The sequence below is a fragment of the Microplitis demolitor genome, chromosome 2 (assembly GCF_026212275.2).
Source record: "Microplitis demolitor isolate Queensland-Clemson2020A chromosome 2, iyMicDemo2.1a, whole genome shotgun sequence".
Taxonomy (NCBI): domain Eukaryota; kingdom Metazoa; phylum Arthropoda; class Insecta; order Hymenoptera; family Braconidae; genus Microplitis; species Microplitis demolitor.
In genome coordinates this window covers 17,469,315-17,487,401 of record NC_068546.1, presented here as the reverse complement: position 1 = coordinate 17,487,401, position 18,087 = coordinate 17,469,315, and the positions used below count along the sequence as shown (strand labels likewise).

General features: G+C 28.8%; 1 protein-coding gene and 1 long non-coding RNA gene across 3 annotated transcripts in view; one reads left to right on the top strand and one right to left on the bottom strand.

The window, feature by feature from the left end:
• LOC103575626 (aminopeptidase N) overlaps positions 1-15,036 on the top strand; it is a 94,660-nt gene extending 79,624 nt beyond the window's left edge. Inside the window, exons 18-24 of one of the 2 annotated variants that reach the window (XM_053743000.1) lie at positions 1,257-1,448; positions 1,536-3,014; positions 3,163-3,283; positions 10,051-10,245; positions 11,046-11,168; positions 11,428-11,565; positions 11,996-15,036. In XM_053743000.1, the coding sequence (XP_053598975.1) occupies positions 1,257-1,302 (46 nt within the window). In that variant the 3' untranslated portion in view covers positions 1,303-1,448; positions 1,536-3,014; positions 3,163-3,283; ... (2 more) ...; positions 11,428-11,565; positions 11,996-15,036. The remainder of the gene's footprint in view (positions 1-1,256; positions 1,449-1,535; positions 3,015-3,162; positions 3,284-10,050; positions 10,246-11,045; positions 11,169-11,427; positions 11,566-11,995) is intronic. The other variant, XM_053743001.1, reaches the window with a different exon arrangement.
• A 2,052-nt stretch (positions 15,037-17,088) lies between these two features.
• On the bottom strand, positions 17,089-18,073 carry LOC128667371 (uncharacterized). Its single transcript, XR_008403340.1, has 3 exons — positions 18,004-18,073; positions 17,876-17,932; positions 17,089-17,511 (listed from the first exon to the last, which is right to left on the bottom strand). It is a non-coding gene; the product is annotated as an uncharacterized LOC128667371 (long non-coding RNA).
• Between the last annotated feature and the right edge of the window lie 14 nt (positions 18,074-18,087).

Genomic DNA, 18,087 nt, shown 5'->3' with positions numbered 1-18,087 from the left:
GAAGAACCGACTAGCCATGAGCTATGGGTGCTCAGGCTTTTTATAAACTTTGATTTAGCGATTGATGGGGAATTTTTAATTATTGTTATTGCTGGAAGGTGACGACAGTTTATTAATTGTTTGTTCGCCTTATTGCAGTTATCCTCTCATTATTCTTTGTCGCATAAAAAGGTGGAAAAAGCTGACGCTGCGTTTTCGCGCGCTTTTGAAAAGAAGAGCTCTGTAATAATTATTTTTAAATAATTATTGGAATAAATAAAAAAAAAAATTATTTGGACATAACATAGTTATAATTATGTATAACTTCTATATAAAATTTAGTCGACTAAAAATTTATCATGTATAAGATATAAAATTTTGTTGACCAAGAATCTATCACGTATAAGATTTTTATTACTTAAAGTTCATACGAAATTTACTTTTTAAGTCAATCTCTTAGGTCAACGGGTAGCGGGTTAAATTTTCGAGCGCAAGGTCCACGGTTCAAATCCTGCACAAGCCCAAATTTTTTTTTTTCTTATTTTTTATAGCAATAATTATATATAATTATATATAGCTATACATAGTTATATATATAACTATATAGGGCCATTTTTTTCTTACAATTTTTTTACCCGGATGGGCATAAACAGACATGAACATGCCTGATCAGACCTGAACATAACTGGGCAGGTCTTGTCAGGCAATTGAATAGAGGTGATGCATCATTATATAAAATTTTTATATTATTATATACAATTATACATAATCGTAGATAATTCTATATAAAAATACAAAAAAGAATAATAAAATTATATAGAATTGTATATAATTATCTATAATCTATACGAAAAAATTATGTGATTATATACAAATAAGATATAATTATGGACGATTGTATACAAATGGATAGGGCCGTTTTTTCTATCCAATTTATATATAGTTTTATACAATTGTATGAAACCTTTTTTCATCGGGTACTTATCAAAAATAATCATTCAACTATTAAAATTCACAATATTGGAAGACTTTGCAATGTACTAGACGACACCACGTGGAATAATAACTTCACATGAGACGCCCGTGAAACAAAAGACTTTTATTACTATAATTTCTAATATTAAGGCATGAGTCTTGGCTAAATGCAACGTGCACTCACATATACTATTTCAAAAATATTTACTGAATTTTTATTTTATTTTTACATTTTTAATAGTGAAAGTTCGTGATTGCTAAGGCATTAATGATACTTGACATAGAAATTTTTAAAATTACAGTGTGAGATGTAATAGTTCCATTTTTTATATTAAGATTCATCAGTGAATGCCCATACTGTAAATCTTCTCGAACCACTCGAAATGTTTTCTTATTTGATACTTTATTTTTTACACAACGGCTAAACTGTAATTTTTACAGTTTTAAAGAGGAATAAATGAGTTTTAAAGAAACAAACGTTCTGTGAGCAAAAGGTAATAATTATTTTACATTTTGTTATGTAGGATTTATATTTTCAAACTGTAAATATTACTGCTTAATTTGCATCTAATTTTTTACAGGATAAAATTTAAAAATTACAGTATACATCCTAGCTTTTGTAATTTTTAATATGACGAGCTGGTTTTTACATTTAATTCTGTAACTATTCCAGTTTTCTTTTTTCCGTGTGAGTACCCGTACAAAAAAAAGAATCAGCCCCTTTTTGGGTTGTGAATGCTGCCTATTTTCAAGCATCGACCGAAGATCAGCTAAATATCGGATGATAACTAAATGCGAAGCATGGCAGTCGCAAGCATTAGCCAATCGTGGCAACAAGAGAGTGAAATTTAAGCTAAAAAATTAAATATTATCTGAGACTACTAGTGATAATTATTTATTATGTGATTCATTTGAAATCAATTTACATTATAATTTAAATATGGTTAATGAAGGATTTACAAAAAGCAACTTCGCAAAATCCACCGAAAGTGGATTCGGTAAAATATTTTTTTTTTATATTGTCAAAAGCCATTTTTCCGCACTTTTGAAGAAATTATTATCTGTAATTTTACGAAGTATAACCTATATTGTTAAACAGCTGTATATTTTTTGGTATTTGTTTACAAGTGGAGGCCACCCTATTTTGGGTAGGGATGGCGATTCTTTTCGAAAAAGATCGATTTTTAAATCGATTCGAATCGTGACCTAATGAATCGATTCAAAAAAAAATCGAGGTCTATAAGATCGATTTCCAAAAAATCGATCTTTTTTTCAAGTTTTCGTTTATAATGTAATATTTTATTAAAAACAAGGTACGTATTATAATTTAACGATCTCTAACGATCAGTAAAATCAGGTAATTCGATAATAAAAAATATTTTCATTACCATGTCAAACTAACAGATAAAGTATAAAATAAGACATTTATTTTCTACATTTAGAAATTTTACAGAGTTAAGAAAATGGTTAAGAAAAATCGTTTACAAAGTTAATAGATAATGTAGCTTATAGTTCCCAATGCTTAATATCTACACTTTTTAAAAACAACAGTCTATCAAGTCTACAGGGATCCAAGCAATTTCGCTCATCTGTTGGGATATTTCCGGCAATTGAGAAAAGGCGCTCACAAGGAACAGATGATCCTACGATACTCACATACATCATGGCTATTGAGTGAACTTGGTGATAAATAGAGTTTTTTTGTTCTTGCCAGTAGAGTGTAGGATCATAATTTAGGTGCACAACTGCCTGCGATAAATAGTGTTTAAATTCTCCATTTGAGCCTTCACTTTCCTGTGCATATGCAGTATATAAAGAGAGTTGCTTTTTCACAAGCAACTTATGAAAATCCCAAATTTAAAAAGTATGCACACTTCCTTAAGGAATTCCACATATGACTCACTTATTAGTTATTTCAATGCCCAATATTGATTATTCGTATCTAAACGTAAATGAATTACATACATGGTTAGATTTAATGATCACAACTGCGGAACAAAAAGAAGTGAAGAGTTGTCCAGACGACGAAAACCAACGGACGCAAACTTAGCATCATCAAGGTAAATGTATACGTCCGTTCACGCTTCACGTGGAACGAGGCGATAATTAATTTATATTTAACTGTTTAATTAATTATTAGGCCTTTAGGCCGATAATTATAATAATCGATAACTTAACAAAATATTAATGCGTACTGTTCCTTGACAGATTACCAATTGAAATTCCTGGGTGACGAGAGAGAGAGAGTGCAGACCAGCGGAGAGAAACTTAGAGGAGGCGACGAGACCACTTGATACCTTCTCATCGTGACTGTTGGAGTTTCCTCGAGGTAAAAATTATAATTAATTAAGGCCTTTAACTTAAATAATTGAGGGCCGAATTAATTATAATTAATTTACTTAATATCTTTCTGCTGGTTTCGCGATATTAGATTGATATTTCAAGGCCCGTCGGCTAGTGTAATCACGCGTCTCGGAGTCCCGAAATTTACGTAAAATCTTTGCCGTGTACTCGTCGTTCTGTTGTAACTCGAAATTTATTTCATTCAAGGCCTCTCGGCTGGAATAAAATAAATTTTTCCGTATAAATTATTCAATAAATAAATTCAATAATTTTAATAAAAGTATTCAGGCCTGTCGGCCGCTCTAGACAAAAGTTTTCCCGCGTTGTAAAATCGTAAATTAAGGCCTTGCGACGTCAATTTACCGGCCGAATGTTCGAGTCAATTTTAACGTAATTCTAGTCGTAAAATTAGTCATAAAATAATTATAAAATAATGCTAAAATAATTCTAATTAAAATTATAAAATCAAAATTAAGACGCTAGAAAAATTACGATAAAATTGTGTCGAGTAAAACTTAAGAATGGATTATTTTCTCAGTAAATTAAGTTGAGTAAGAATAATTATCAGAAAATTTGGAGTAAATTAAATATATAGATATTGGAAGCAAATGTTAAGGGAAATTTGTCAGTGAAAATTAATTAATTAATAATTAAATTAAAACCAAAATTAATTAATTAATAAATATAATTGAATTAAATAAGACAGTGAAAATTAATAAATGAATTAAATGAATCAGTGAGAATTAAGTAGTTGTGAAATGTTTATACTGGAAATTTTATTAGTGCAATTTTATATAAAATATCAAGTTTAATAATTGAGTAAAAGAAAGTGATGTCATTGAGTACGAATTAAATAAAATAAAAGTAGAGTTCAAAGTCGAGTCAGTAATTTTTAGTAAAGAAAACTGTATCTGTGATTTAGGTCCGGTGGACATGTTAAGTTATTTTAATTAATTATACATCCAGGGGATGATTTTTAAATTAATATTAAGGTTAATGTCCAGGGGACAATATTAAGGTTTACCGTCCAGGGGACGAGGTATAAATTAAGTGGGTGTGTGGGTGTGGAAAACCGTCCAGGGGACGAGAGAAATTTAGTTTGTCATAAGTTACCGTCCAGGGGACGAGAAAATATTAGTTTGTCATAAGGAAATATTAGTTTGTCATAAGGAAATATTAGTTTGTCATAAGGAAATTATTAGTTTGTCATAAGTATCTTAGGTTGTCATAAGAATTAATTATTGTCCTAAGATTAATAAATTAAAGCAAGGTGCTTAAATTAATTAAAAATTTGGAGTAACATTATTTCAGCCTACTCTACGATCCCTCTTCTCACTCACAAAATATTACAAACGACCCTGAGTAATAAATAAAATTAATTTAATTAAAATAAAATCATATAACATCCGGTTCTGGAAGGCCGAGTCCATCTTCCAGTGGCGCCCTAATATTCGACTATAATACTAGGTGCGACCAGACTTGGCAAGATTAGTCTCTCTGTCATAAGTTGAAAATGTTAATTTTTTGCCTAGTTATGGCCCAAAATAGGGTGGCCCCCACTTGTAAATATTTACCTAATGACGTCACTAACGTTTGAATTTAGATTTTCAACAAGCAATTTTTAATTAAAAAAATTACCCGAAAAGTCACTTGCAAAAAAATTTTCCTTTAAATCCTCTTAATAACTTTAATCAAACTTTAAAAAAAAAAATAAATCTCAAAACATGCAAGTTCTCTATTGTGCGCCGTTTTTAGAAGCAAAAAGACGGATGCCAACGATTTACCATGCACGGTCCAGTATAGGTAGCCATTTATTGGCCAATCATTGCAAACCAGGCTTCGGCCGATCGATGGAAAAATTTCGAAGCTCGGCGACTTTGAATAGGTAGTGATTGTTTGTGGATATATTTTAAGATCATATAATTTTCCATGAAAAAGGTCTCGAGAAGAAATTAAGTCTAATTTTTTGTTTCAGAGATAATATCGATTTTATTGAACATTTTAGCATATCTCACTTTATTTATATTTTCCATACGAAAATAATAATTTGATGGAGAATATAAATAGAGTAAGATATACAAAGTAGTTCGATAAAATTGGTATTATTTCAAAAAAAAAACGTAGACTTAATTTCTTCTTGAGACCTTTCTCATAGAAAATTATATGATCTTTAAAATATATCCAAAAATAATCACTACTCACTAGAAGAATATAAAACTATTAAAAAACATTAGAATCTTTAATATAATGACCATTGTTTTGAAAAATTTCGATTTGACATTATTTCTTCAGAGGACCTTTTTTGTAAAGAATAAAAGTTCCCATAGGAAAGATACTGAAACTATACTATAATTTATAGGTAAATGTATGGATATAGCAAAAAACGTGAAAGTTTGATATAAAATCGTCATTATCTCAAAAGCTATTAATTTTTCATAATTTTGCCAAAGGACTTATTTTGTAGAAAATCAAATTTTCTGTAAAAATAAGTACCTGAATGAATTTTTTTCAGACTTGGAACTTTCACTTTTTTTGGCGAGCTTAGGATATCTGCCTAAAATTTTTGGCTTTCACACACATTTTTTTTTTAAACCTTATGAACGATATTTTCGCTATTAATAATTTGAATTCAAAAAAAGCAGATTTTTGGCCCATCCTACCATGCAAGCCGCATCAGATCTAATTATATATAGACTCAAATATAATCAGATCTGATCATATATAGACTTATATATGATTCTATATGGGGTTACAACAGCCAGGTATGATTATATTCAATTATATATAGACTCATATACGATCAGATCTGGTCATATATGGACTTATATATGATTGTATATGGGGTTCTAACAGCCAGATATGATCAGTGTATACACGGAAAAAAAATATTAGTAAATAATACTCAGATTCTCACCCAGTCAACACATGACCTTGTTTTGACGTCATACGTAGGTCATAGAAATGTCACGGCATCTTATGTAAATTTGATGTCAATCTGACGTTCTACATGACTTTAATATGATGTAAAAACTTGACATCATATTGATGTAAGCATGACTTTTGTGTGACGTCACAGTTATGACTTATGTGTTATGTAAGCTTGACATCATATTAATGTAAGCATGACTCTTGTATGACGTCACAGTTACGACTTAAGTATTACGTACGCTTGACATAAAATCTAGATCACATTGTTACGTAGTAATAAAGTCATTATTGTATATCATAATGACGTAATTTCAAAATCATACATTTATGTCAGTAGCAAAGTAACGGTTGTACGTAATATGGATATGTCACTCTTAAATCATATCTTTACATCCGTGACAAGTCAGTATTTTACGCAATGCTGATGTTATTTCTGAGTCATAGTGTTTTTATCATCTATTTATTGAAATCAAACAATCATAGAACGAATTTTCAAAAATGTGTAAAAGTAACAACTAAATGTCGAACGTTTTTGGGGGCAAAGTAATCGATAAACTCGATAATAGATTTCAGACGTTTTAGATTAAAACATTAAACTGACCATAAAAAAATTTACTTTATTTTTTTAGATGATATACCAAAAATATCATTGAGGATAAAAAAGAAAATATAACGACAGTTTGAACTCTTTTGATATTAAAATTGTAAAGTGTAGGATTGCAATTTTTCAATCGATTAAATTTCGTATAATTTTGTGAAATTATTTAATGTTTTGTAAAATTTTATATAAGATTTTTTAAATTTCACAGCACAACAGAAAATTAAAAAATTTGAAGAAACTTAATAAAATTTTATATAATTATCATCGAGGCCGACAAAAATAAAATTTCATATAAGTTCATGGAGTTTTTTTAAATTGTGTAAAAATCTATTACGAAAACTTATGAACTCGGTCTTTACCGGCATTTCACTCTAAATACATTAATTAAGCACATGACTTGAACTCTCGTGATGTAGACCAGTGATCAACGTTCAGGGTTACCAGCCAAAAAGAGCCGTGTTCGAACCCAGCAGATGTTCCAGGATTTTTTCATCATTTACTGCTATCAATTCTTGTTTCTGAATTTGTAATGCGTTTGCGCGGTAATAATCGAATCTAAAATTCGGTTTTTTTTTTTTTCTTCAAAAATATTTTTTCCGGATTGATGATTTTGACATCACCCATACGTCATACTGACGTCATGGAATGTCACACAGACATCACAATTACGTCATGTATACATCATTAGTTTTACATCATAATATTACGTAAAAAAGTGTGAAAAAATGAGTCACACCTGATTCATTCGTGACTTATATCTTACGTAAATGATGACATAGCGTAAAGTCACTCTGACGTCAAATTTACGTCAATGTGTTTACTGGGGCATTAACAGCGCACCTAGACCGAATATTAGTAAATATTATAGAGTAGAACGTAAGAAATTAATAATAGATGCATTTTTTTGACAAGTGTCTTGTAGTTTTTTAAGGCTTATGCACTAATATTAAATAGTCAAGTAGTATATTTCAACGATTAACTGTTAATTATAATAGTTTAAACATTAAAATCATAATTTTACTGATTGAAACGACATCAGTTATTGAATATAGCATAAATGATTAGAAGTTGAACTACAATTGTTGTCAATCATTTTTTTCCATGTAGGCTTATACATAGTTAAATATAATCTCATGTATAATCATGAATAATTACGGATAATTTCGGGGATTCTACGGTTTCCGTGGCGCCGCCGACTGACCACGGATTTTTGTAGAACTCGACGAAATAAGAATTTTTTTAAGAATAAAATTTTTCGATATCTCCCTTAGTTTTCGAGATATCAAAAATTTCATATGTATGCATGTGTGTGTGTGTGTGTGTGTGTGTATGTGTGTGTGTGTGTGTTTGTGTGTGTGTGTGTGTGTGTGTGTGTGTGTGTGTGTGTGTGTGTGTGTGTGTGTGTGTGTGTGTGTGTGTGTGTGTGTGTGTGTAAAATTTTAGTGGGGTCCAGGGGCGAAGCCCCGGCGGAGCCCCCCACTTAAAAAAAAAGATTTTTAAATCCTACGAATGTAACATTTTTAAATTTTAGTTAGAAATACAAACTAAAATTAATTTTGATGATTTCGCCAAAGATAAATTAATTTATAAAACATTCTATAACAAAATTTATCAATGCCCAGATTGCACCACAAGGAGGTATCATCAATTGCGTTCCGCAGACACGAAAAAAAAGGATTAGTCAATAATTGTTTTAAGTAGAAATAATTCTATTTTTACTGAACCCAATGAATAACTCAACTTTTTTATCGCGTGTTAAATAATTATTTGAAAGCTTCAAAAAAAAACATCTGGAGTTTTTCAGATGTAGAAGCGTCATTTTCTATTGCTGCCTCAATATCCAAATTGTCTACTTCTTTTCCTACATTCTCATCAAGTCGAGGCCTTTTTGCTGGGGGAAGCAAAAGTGCATCTTCTTCTGATAATGTAGGTGGATCAATTGCTCTCAAAGTTAATCTTTCCTGCAATTCACCATTTATATAACCCGGATAAACTTATTTAATATCCAAAAGGAATTACATGATTTGAGAACCCTTGTCTTTAAACTTCATCAAAACATTTCGTCTATACCAAAACAAAGCCATGTATCGGTGAAGAAGTTTAGGTGTTCTGCGACATACAATGCTCTTTTCCAGCAATTTGTTTTGATTCTCTAAATCATTGATGGTATTGGCCTTATCAATTTTGTTAACAAATTCTCCCTTACTATGATTTGTTTGCAAATGTACAGTATTGGAAGAGAACAATTGTTCAATTCCGTGGTACTGCTTTGCACTGTCGGTACATATTTTAAAAGTATTGTTGTCAACATATTTCTTAATGTATGGCCACAAATCACTTTTGGATTTTGAAATTACTCGAAAAAAAAGACCTGTTTCATCTTCCTTGCAATAGAAACCTAAAACAGTTATAGTCATTTGTTCGGTAATCCGACCCCGATTATACTTACGTTTTGTTAAAAACGTTTCATTAATCTGGACCGTTTTACCGACACCACCAAGAATGGTATTAGTATGTGATGCGATTACTTCAGCTGTTTCACGACAATAACTAAAATAATCACATACCATACTCCAACTTAGCTCAGAACTATTGTCATGATAACGCCAAGCTTGTAGAATATCATACACATCACTAATTTTTATTCCAATGACGAAACAAATGACGATTGCAAGGGTTTCTCTTAACGGAATACGACATAAATTGCCATCAAAAAAAGTGTTTGTACATGAATTAATAATTTTACGACAAGATTTGGATGGGGGGGGGGGGGGGGGGGGGTAAAAATCCCACGTTCTGGCATCACTGCTTGCCAGTAAGTCCCTAATAAATGTTAGTGCAAACGATCATTAATTTAAACGTTTAAAATTGATAAAAATGAAGAATATTTTTTTTTGCTTTGGTTGCTAATTGTTTATTTATTTATTTTACAAAATATGCCACTAATTTTCTTGTTAATCAATAGTTTGATTGCTTTTCTAAACATTAAAATAAAAAAAGAATAAAACAATAATAACAAAAGATAAATATTAATAATAATAATAATAAAGATGTATTTTTAAAAAAAAATGATTCGTTAAAATAAGAAGACAAATAACGATCAGTTGTAAATATCACAAGTTAACGCTGTAAAAATTACAATAAATTTAAAATAATATTAATAAATATTATAATTATAATTTTTTTAATTTTTCTAAACATATTTATATAAAATTTCATTTTAGAATAGTTTTTGGCCACCCTGATAGCCAAGTTGGCGAGAAACTGACGAGAAACTTGCAGCCACAACTGGAGGCTTGCTGAAGCTGGCCCCCATCAATTTTGACTTTCACAGTAAGAATTTTCATTGACATTGTTATTATCATTACACTTATTTGGAATTTCGTGAGCAACATTTGTTTATGTGACTTTATTGAAATGTAAGTAAAATTCGATATACAAAAATTAAATAATACGCAATAGTGGCATTATGTCAGGGTACTCCAAAATTTTTCTACCCAAGGACAAGTGCATTGTAAATCTCCAGCTGAAATATCTCCACTATAAAAGACAACTATAAAATTTTTACTCTAAAACATACGTACCCAAAATGATTACTAGGAATCTATCTCTACTCCAAAACTTTTATATTCAATACAAATCCATGCAAAATTTACAGTTATCTATTCTATTGTACTGTAGTTGATAATTGATAGTGTTATTCCTAATAGTCGTTTGATTGCATTCATTAGTTTTCTAGTTATTTAATTTTTGTTAAAGATGTTTTGGAATAAAAGTATCAAAGATAGTTATATTTTATAGTAGAGATATTGTGAATCGAGATTTACAAATGGCTTGTCCTTGGTAGAAAACTTCTAGAGAGACTTCTCATAATATCATAACAAATGTTTTTATATTTTGTGTTGTCTAAGTAATATTCCTTTTTAAACAAAGATAATCGATTTAAAGATTACTTGATTCGTAACTCAAAAGAATAAATGAGATCTGAATTTAATGAGCTTAAATTTGGCTGACAATCGGCAATGTTTTAAATTTTCGAATAAATAAATAAAATGTAAGAAGAATGAAAATTAAAAAATGCGTACTTAGATAATTGAAAAACCAGTACGCGCATTTTTTAAAATTTTATTATTTCAATTTATTTATTCAAAATTTATAAATTTTTCCATATCTGCTACATTCACACTCATTGAATTTAACATATTTTTTAATTTTCCAGTGGATTAGAATATAGTTGAGAATCATTTATTAAACTACTAAACAGAAGAAGTATTTTTTTCAGTACAAAGTTTAAATTGTCTTTTCATCAAGTAAACATGGATTTACTTAATTTTATTCAGCGGTAAGTTAATAATAATTAAGACTTCATTATATTATAATTCATACTTAATTCGTAAGATTCCTGAAATTATTATAATGATGAATTAAAATTTTAAGTAGCCATAAATTTTTATTTCAATAATTATAACTTTTATTGCGTTTAGTATTTTTTTAATCCTTGAAAATAATCATCTTCCAATTCTTAATTACTATTTGGTTGTTAGAAGCTTTATATAATTTGTTTTAATGAATTATAATTCCATTTTTTTGATGTGTTACAGGTTATCTACTTGTCGACAGGAATCAAAGTTACTGAATGTATTTTTTCACCGGTTTCAGTTTAAAACGAAGTTGAAAATTATTTATTTATACTATTCGATGTTACAAATAACCTGATTCAATACATAATGTGTTTTATGGTAAGTCGAAATTACTACATATATTATTGATAAAAGATATTATAGAAGATTAGACATGAGTCGGTAAAATAATTAACTGTAAAAATTGTATGATTAAAAAATTATATTTAATAAATATCAAAGGAATATTTAAGAATTTAAAATAATTATTTATTAATAATATAATTCTAATGGATAATTATATATCGTAAATTTTTATCTTTCGTCAATTTATTTGTTCAAATTTCTACAGACAAGCACACACACACATATATATATATATATACATTTTCATAAATGCGACAGTTAAAGCAAATGACAGATTAATAAATAAATACATAGTGCAATCGAACAGTTTTTGTGTTATCATATATAAATACGTATTATTAGTAATATAAAGCATTATTAGTTGATGACACCATTATTATTTTATTCTTTCTTTGATCTCTAGAATATATTCTATGATTTAATGATGCCGCCATCATCAGCTGTATCTGTACAATTAGCAGTTAAAGTCTTGAAAAAATATATTCACCATTTTATTACTGATGAACTACCCAAATGGTCTTCGCCAGTTTGGAAAGAGATAAGTAATGACCCGGACTTGGGAGGAAAATGGACCATTCATGCCGTACGGACAAATGTAAGAGAAGACAGAAGACAAATTTTGTCAATTGCTCAAAAAGAATGCGGAATTTCAATTAAAAAAAAAAAAAAAACACGATTCAAGTTTTAAGGAAGACAGTTTAGAAATCTCAAATAATTGTTCGGTCGATAGTGATAATGATTGTACTAATAATGATAAAGAAAACAATGATTTGGATCTTGCAAATGAAGATGATGAAGATGAGCGTCAAAATTTTGATGTCGTAATTTCTCAAAAATTATGGAGTGCAATGAAACTAAAAAATCCTTTAATTTATAAAGGCCGTAAATATCCTGGATTTGAACCCCGTGTATGGTCTAACATCGTTTCATTCGCTTTTTGGAAACAATATCATCTCAAAAAATGCTTTTGTACTCAAACGAGCTAGAATCAATGAAAACGGCATTAATTATGCGACAATTAAAGGTCATTGCAAATCCCGTACTTGTAGAAATCCTTTTGTAGGGATTATCAAAACCCCTTCTGATGACCAGAACCCCGTTTACATATCAATGAAATGTCTTGATACAAGATTTACCAAGCATGACGACGTCAAGCGTCCATTAAATGGCACATTAAGAACAGAAATCCAAGAAGAATTATTACAAATAGGCTGTTCTGCGTGGCGAAAAAAACAAGCCAAAGACATTTTGGAACCTGGAGATACTGGTTCACCATTCTTATATGACCCAAATACACTTCATCAATTAAAAAAAGAAGCTTCCGATAAAAAACTTGGAATCAAACCTGATGATATACGCGACGTTATACTTGCTATTCGTAAATTGAATGTGGAACCAGAATATGTCAATTCTATTTTAGCAATCGGTGATTTACCATTTTATGTGTTTTATGCCACACGTACTCATCGCCAATATTCATCTACATATATTGATGCGACTGGTCGTGTAGTTAAAAAATTAACCGATTTTAGAACTAAAAAAACTGGCCACATATTTTTATATCAAATTGTTATAAATTTTGATGGAAATTCAATTTCAGTTTACCAAATGTTGTCCGAAAGTCGTGCTTGCAGACTTTGTTAGTATTGGGAATCAGTCAAAAGAAGATGGTCAAAATGAAGTTAGTTCCATTGATTCCGTCAAAATTGACGATGAAACCAATAATTTAGATATATCATCAAATCACTATATGCAAAATGATTCTATTCAATCAGTAGAAAAAAATGATAATTTATCAATTACCGAAAAAAATCAAAACGACATTGCCACCAGCTCGCCTTATCATTCTTCTATTGCACCGATAAACAAAAATAGTTTATCTGCTGTTATTGAGAAAATGTACAAAGATAAATTTAATAATAAACAAGCAGGCCATTATTTTCAAAATTTTCCAGAAGTGAGATTGCGAAATGATTTAGTAAATATAAAAATAAGTAAAACTTTTTTATTACGTAACGGCAATTTAACTGGTCCAGTGCAATTTCAAAATGAAGTATGGATTGTATATAATACTTGTCCATTTGACACTATCATTCAGATGCTATTTACTGGTGCATTAGAAAATACTGATTTTCGCAGATTTATTTCAGAATCAGAGCTTCCGATTTTTAAATTTTTAATTAATTTTATGGCCAAAGGACCAACAAAAGATATTCATCAGCAGCGTATGGCTATATTACATCCTATATATAAAGCTGATGATTTGAAAAATGATCAATTGAAAAAAGGAAACTTAAAAAAAGTTGAAATATCACGTGCAATTAATTGTTATGATAATATTAGTAACCTGTGGAAAACATTATTTACAAATGCACCTAGTATACTTGAGTATACCTCATGTTCAAACCCTTGTTGTCAAGCATACACAACAGCTTTCCCTGTTCTTGCTATTAATCACAACGTAATTGTTAGAAATGGATTTGGTGCACTGTAAAAATCACTAAACTTTCACAATAAAATTTACAATATTTCTTGTAAACTTTGCTCTTTTGGAAAACAAGCTCGTATGGTTATTCCTAAGGAATATTTATATATAGAATTGGATATCCGTGGAAATGTTGAGGAAACTCATGGACGAACGTGTAAATTAAATCAACTCCCAACTACTCTCAACTTAATGGTTGAAAATGAAGTTGGAAATGAAATTAATCTATGCTACCGGTATTATTTTATATTTTTTATATTATTTGATTACTATAAACAATAATAACTAATTTTAAATCACCAAATTGGCCACTATTTTGCTTACTGTTGAAAACTATGTGGTAATTGGCAAAAGTGCAATGATTTGTCAGGAAATCCTGAATTAGCTAGTCCCAAAATTGATCTTGAACCTCACGGAATTTCTTACATATTAGAGAGAAAATAATAATTATAGTATCATTTATATTTATATGTTTACAAACGATTCTTCCAAATATTATATTTGAATAAAACCTTATAGTTAAATAATTTTATATTTGTATGAAATAAAAAAATATGCAGTGTTAAAGATTGAATATTAAATATAAATTTAAAAATTACTTGAATTTTGTATGTATTTTTATTCTCCTAATAATATAAATATGTCAATTAAGTCAAATTATATTCTGTAAAAAAAAACTATTTTGCTTTAAAGTATTAAATACATTTAAGTAAAACTAAAAAATAACGGTCAATAATTTTTAATATTCTTATTTGAAACATTTATAATTAGTGAATTTCCATGTGCATTCCGCATTTTCTCAAAAGTTCACATTTTCAAATGACCCACTCTCAATTGATTATCAGTTGAGTAGAGCTCCACTCATCTAGTCTCTCCTTATTAACTGATCTAATTCATTTAAATTTCAGTCGCTTGCCTATTCATCCTGGCCTATTCAAATCATTTATCGGTTATTTGTTTCTTTATAAAAAAAAATTATCATCCTACAATTTTTTCCATGTAACCTCTCCATTGTCATATTTTTTAAATATTGTAATTTCTGTCGCTCGACAATAATTTGTCGGTAATTGTTGGTTTATTGATTTTATTAATACAAAAATATTTATTGAGTATTTTATTATAAATTATCTTTTCGAATTGTAAGCAATTATTTTGTACATTTAGTGACGTTCTGGCGCTGTATGTCAATACCTTAGATTACTTGTTGATGACTTTTTAAATTAATTTAAATTAATACAATATTGTTTTAATCAATAAAATGTTATGTCCTCAGTGGCTACAGGTGCCTCCACTTGTTAATTTATTAATGAACTTGAGATCTATGAATAGGCGCGCATTTGAATTTCATTTGAAATTATATACAATACTGGCCATTAATTCTTGAGGGGTAGCGTAGAATCGGGAAAAAAAAAATGTCTCAAAATAAAAATGTATATGACTACTTTCATACAAATGTAAAAATATAAAAATAAAAAGTTGTAAAAAAAAAATTCAATAATTAAAAATATATATACAAATAATAAAATGTAAAATTATAAATATGTATTGTAAAATAAGTAAATAAAAAAAAAAACCCTATAAAAAATGTCTCTATATTTGAAAATCACTAATAAAAGTATTGTTATGTCCTCAACAGCCTCAGGTGCCTCCACCTGTTAATTAATTAGTAAACTTGAGATATATAAGAAGCGCGCATTTGAATTCCATTTGAAATTATACATTAATTTCTTACAACACTTATTGCGTCTTAACAATATTGAGTCAATAATTTAAATGATAAATCGTCGTGGCACATACTCATTAAATTATATATTTTTATTATAAGAAAGTGTAAATAAATAGATAGATAAACCTTTATTTTGTATTCAGAGAAATATAAATACAGGTTGAGTGGTCTTGGAACGTTTCCTGTCATCCGATACTTAAAACCTAAACAAAACATACGCATAAAAATCATGAATAGGCCCTTGTTCTATAGTTAACAGTAAATATGGTTATAAACAAATGCATACTCTATAAGCAAACAAGAAAAGGAAATATATAATAAATAAATCTTATTTATAAATGAAAACCATATCACAGGAACTTAACTATTATTGTTAATATATATATTTTTATATTAAATAAAGAGTGATTCATATAATAAATGAATTAATAGAAATATTGAAATATAGCATTAGAATAATTATAATGATGTTTCACGATAAATGATAATGTCAATTGTAACGAATAACTAAATATAGAATAATTATAGAACACACCTCTGATAGTCTAGAATATTTAACCGAATGATTGTATCCAAGTACGGGAAAATAGAATATAAATAATATAAGTAATAAGAAGATATAGAATGGATAAAGTAAAGAACGTAAATGTATAAGCTTATATCTCAAATTCGTATTAGTAGAAAGTATAAATGTATAAGTATAATATTTAGTAAAGAACATAGATATATAAGTATTTATACATATAAGCATGAGTGTGAACATGAGAGTAGTGGGGAGAAGTTGGAGAGTGGAGGTCCGAGATCTCTCTGCCGTCTGATGTAACTTCACTTCTCTCCGAGAACTCTTTACGAATACAACTGTTATTACTGATCAAGTTTTATCCATACTTTATAATAAAATTCAGTCTTCAGATAAAAGTTATTTCATCAATTACATCTATCCTTAATCATAGTTTAATTATTTCATTAAATAACAATCACAATCATCATCATCTTAGTAAACAATAAATTTATCTACTGTTTTCAAATTCAAAATTGGCCCCGCGTGACAACGAACTGCCCACTGTCCAGGAGGTGGCGTCAGCTCCGATCCTAGTAACCTCCCAGGACATAACAACATTTTTATTAGTGATTTTCAAATATAGAGACATTTTTTATAGGGATTTTTTTTTATTCACTTATTTTACAATACATATTTATAATTTTACATTTTATCAGTATACATATATTTTTAATTATTGAATTTTTTTTATACAACTTTTTATTTTTATATTTTTACATTTGTATGAAAGTAGTCATATACATTTTTATTTTGAGATATTTTTTTTTTTACCGATTCTATGCTACCGCTCAAGAATTATTAGCCAGTATTATATATAATATAGAGATATTTTAGACATGAATTATTTTCGCATATATTTATATTTAGTAAAATAAGTTTACATAATGATAATTTTACATAGAATTATTTTGCAACATAAATATATTTAATATTGATATTTCCACATAGAAATCTATTTAAGAGAGTTGTATGTTGGTAGAGTACTAAAAGTAGAAAAGTAAAAAGTACGCTTGTAACCAGGTACGGTATGAATACATGGCGCTGATTCTGTACGGTATCGAACAGGAATAAATAAATATATATATTCTCCTCAAATAGGTTATACAGATATTAATAACCTTCACGCCTATAATGAATTGCCTCATTCTACGAAAATAATATTCAATTGATACTTTAAAAGACAGAAAATAATGTACCATTAGGAGAAGTTGATGTACTATTAGGGTTCCGAGCATGGAGACTAGAGTAGTATACTCTACTCTAGTCTCCATGGTTCCGAGTTCACGGCAATCTCCGAAGGATGTAAAATCGACGCATGAAAAATTTTTATGTACAGGGTACGACCGAGCTTTAATAATTTTATATTTTAATATAGTTGAATGAATTACCGAAAGAGACTAACGTAATTTTTCCCGTTTATAAACAGTAATTATGATGAAAATATTGACAACATAAAATAAATTTTAATGTACTGTATTTTAATGTAGTATTATTTACGATAAATAAGTACCTTAAAATTATTACATTGCTGGATTCTTTCTCTTGTGTCTCCGAAAAATTGTAGTAGCTAAACAAATAAATATATAATATATACATATGTATATATATATATATTACGTACATATAATATGTACATACTACATATATACTACGCTGTATAGATATAGGCTCGCACGATCGGTTAAAGTCTAGTATGTTTTTAACCTTCATATGATTTGAATA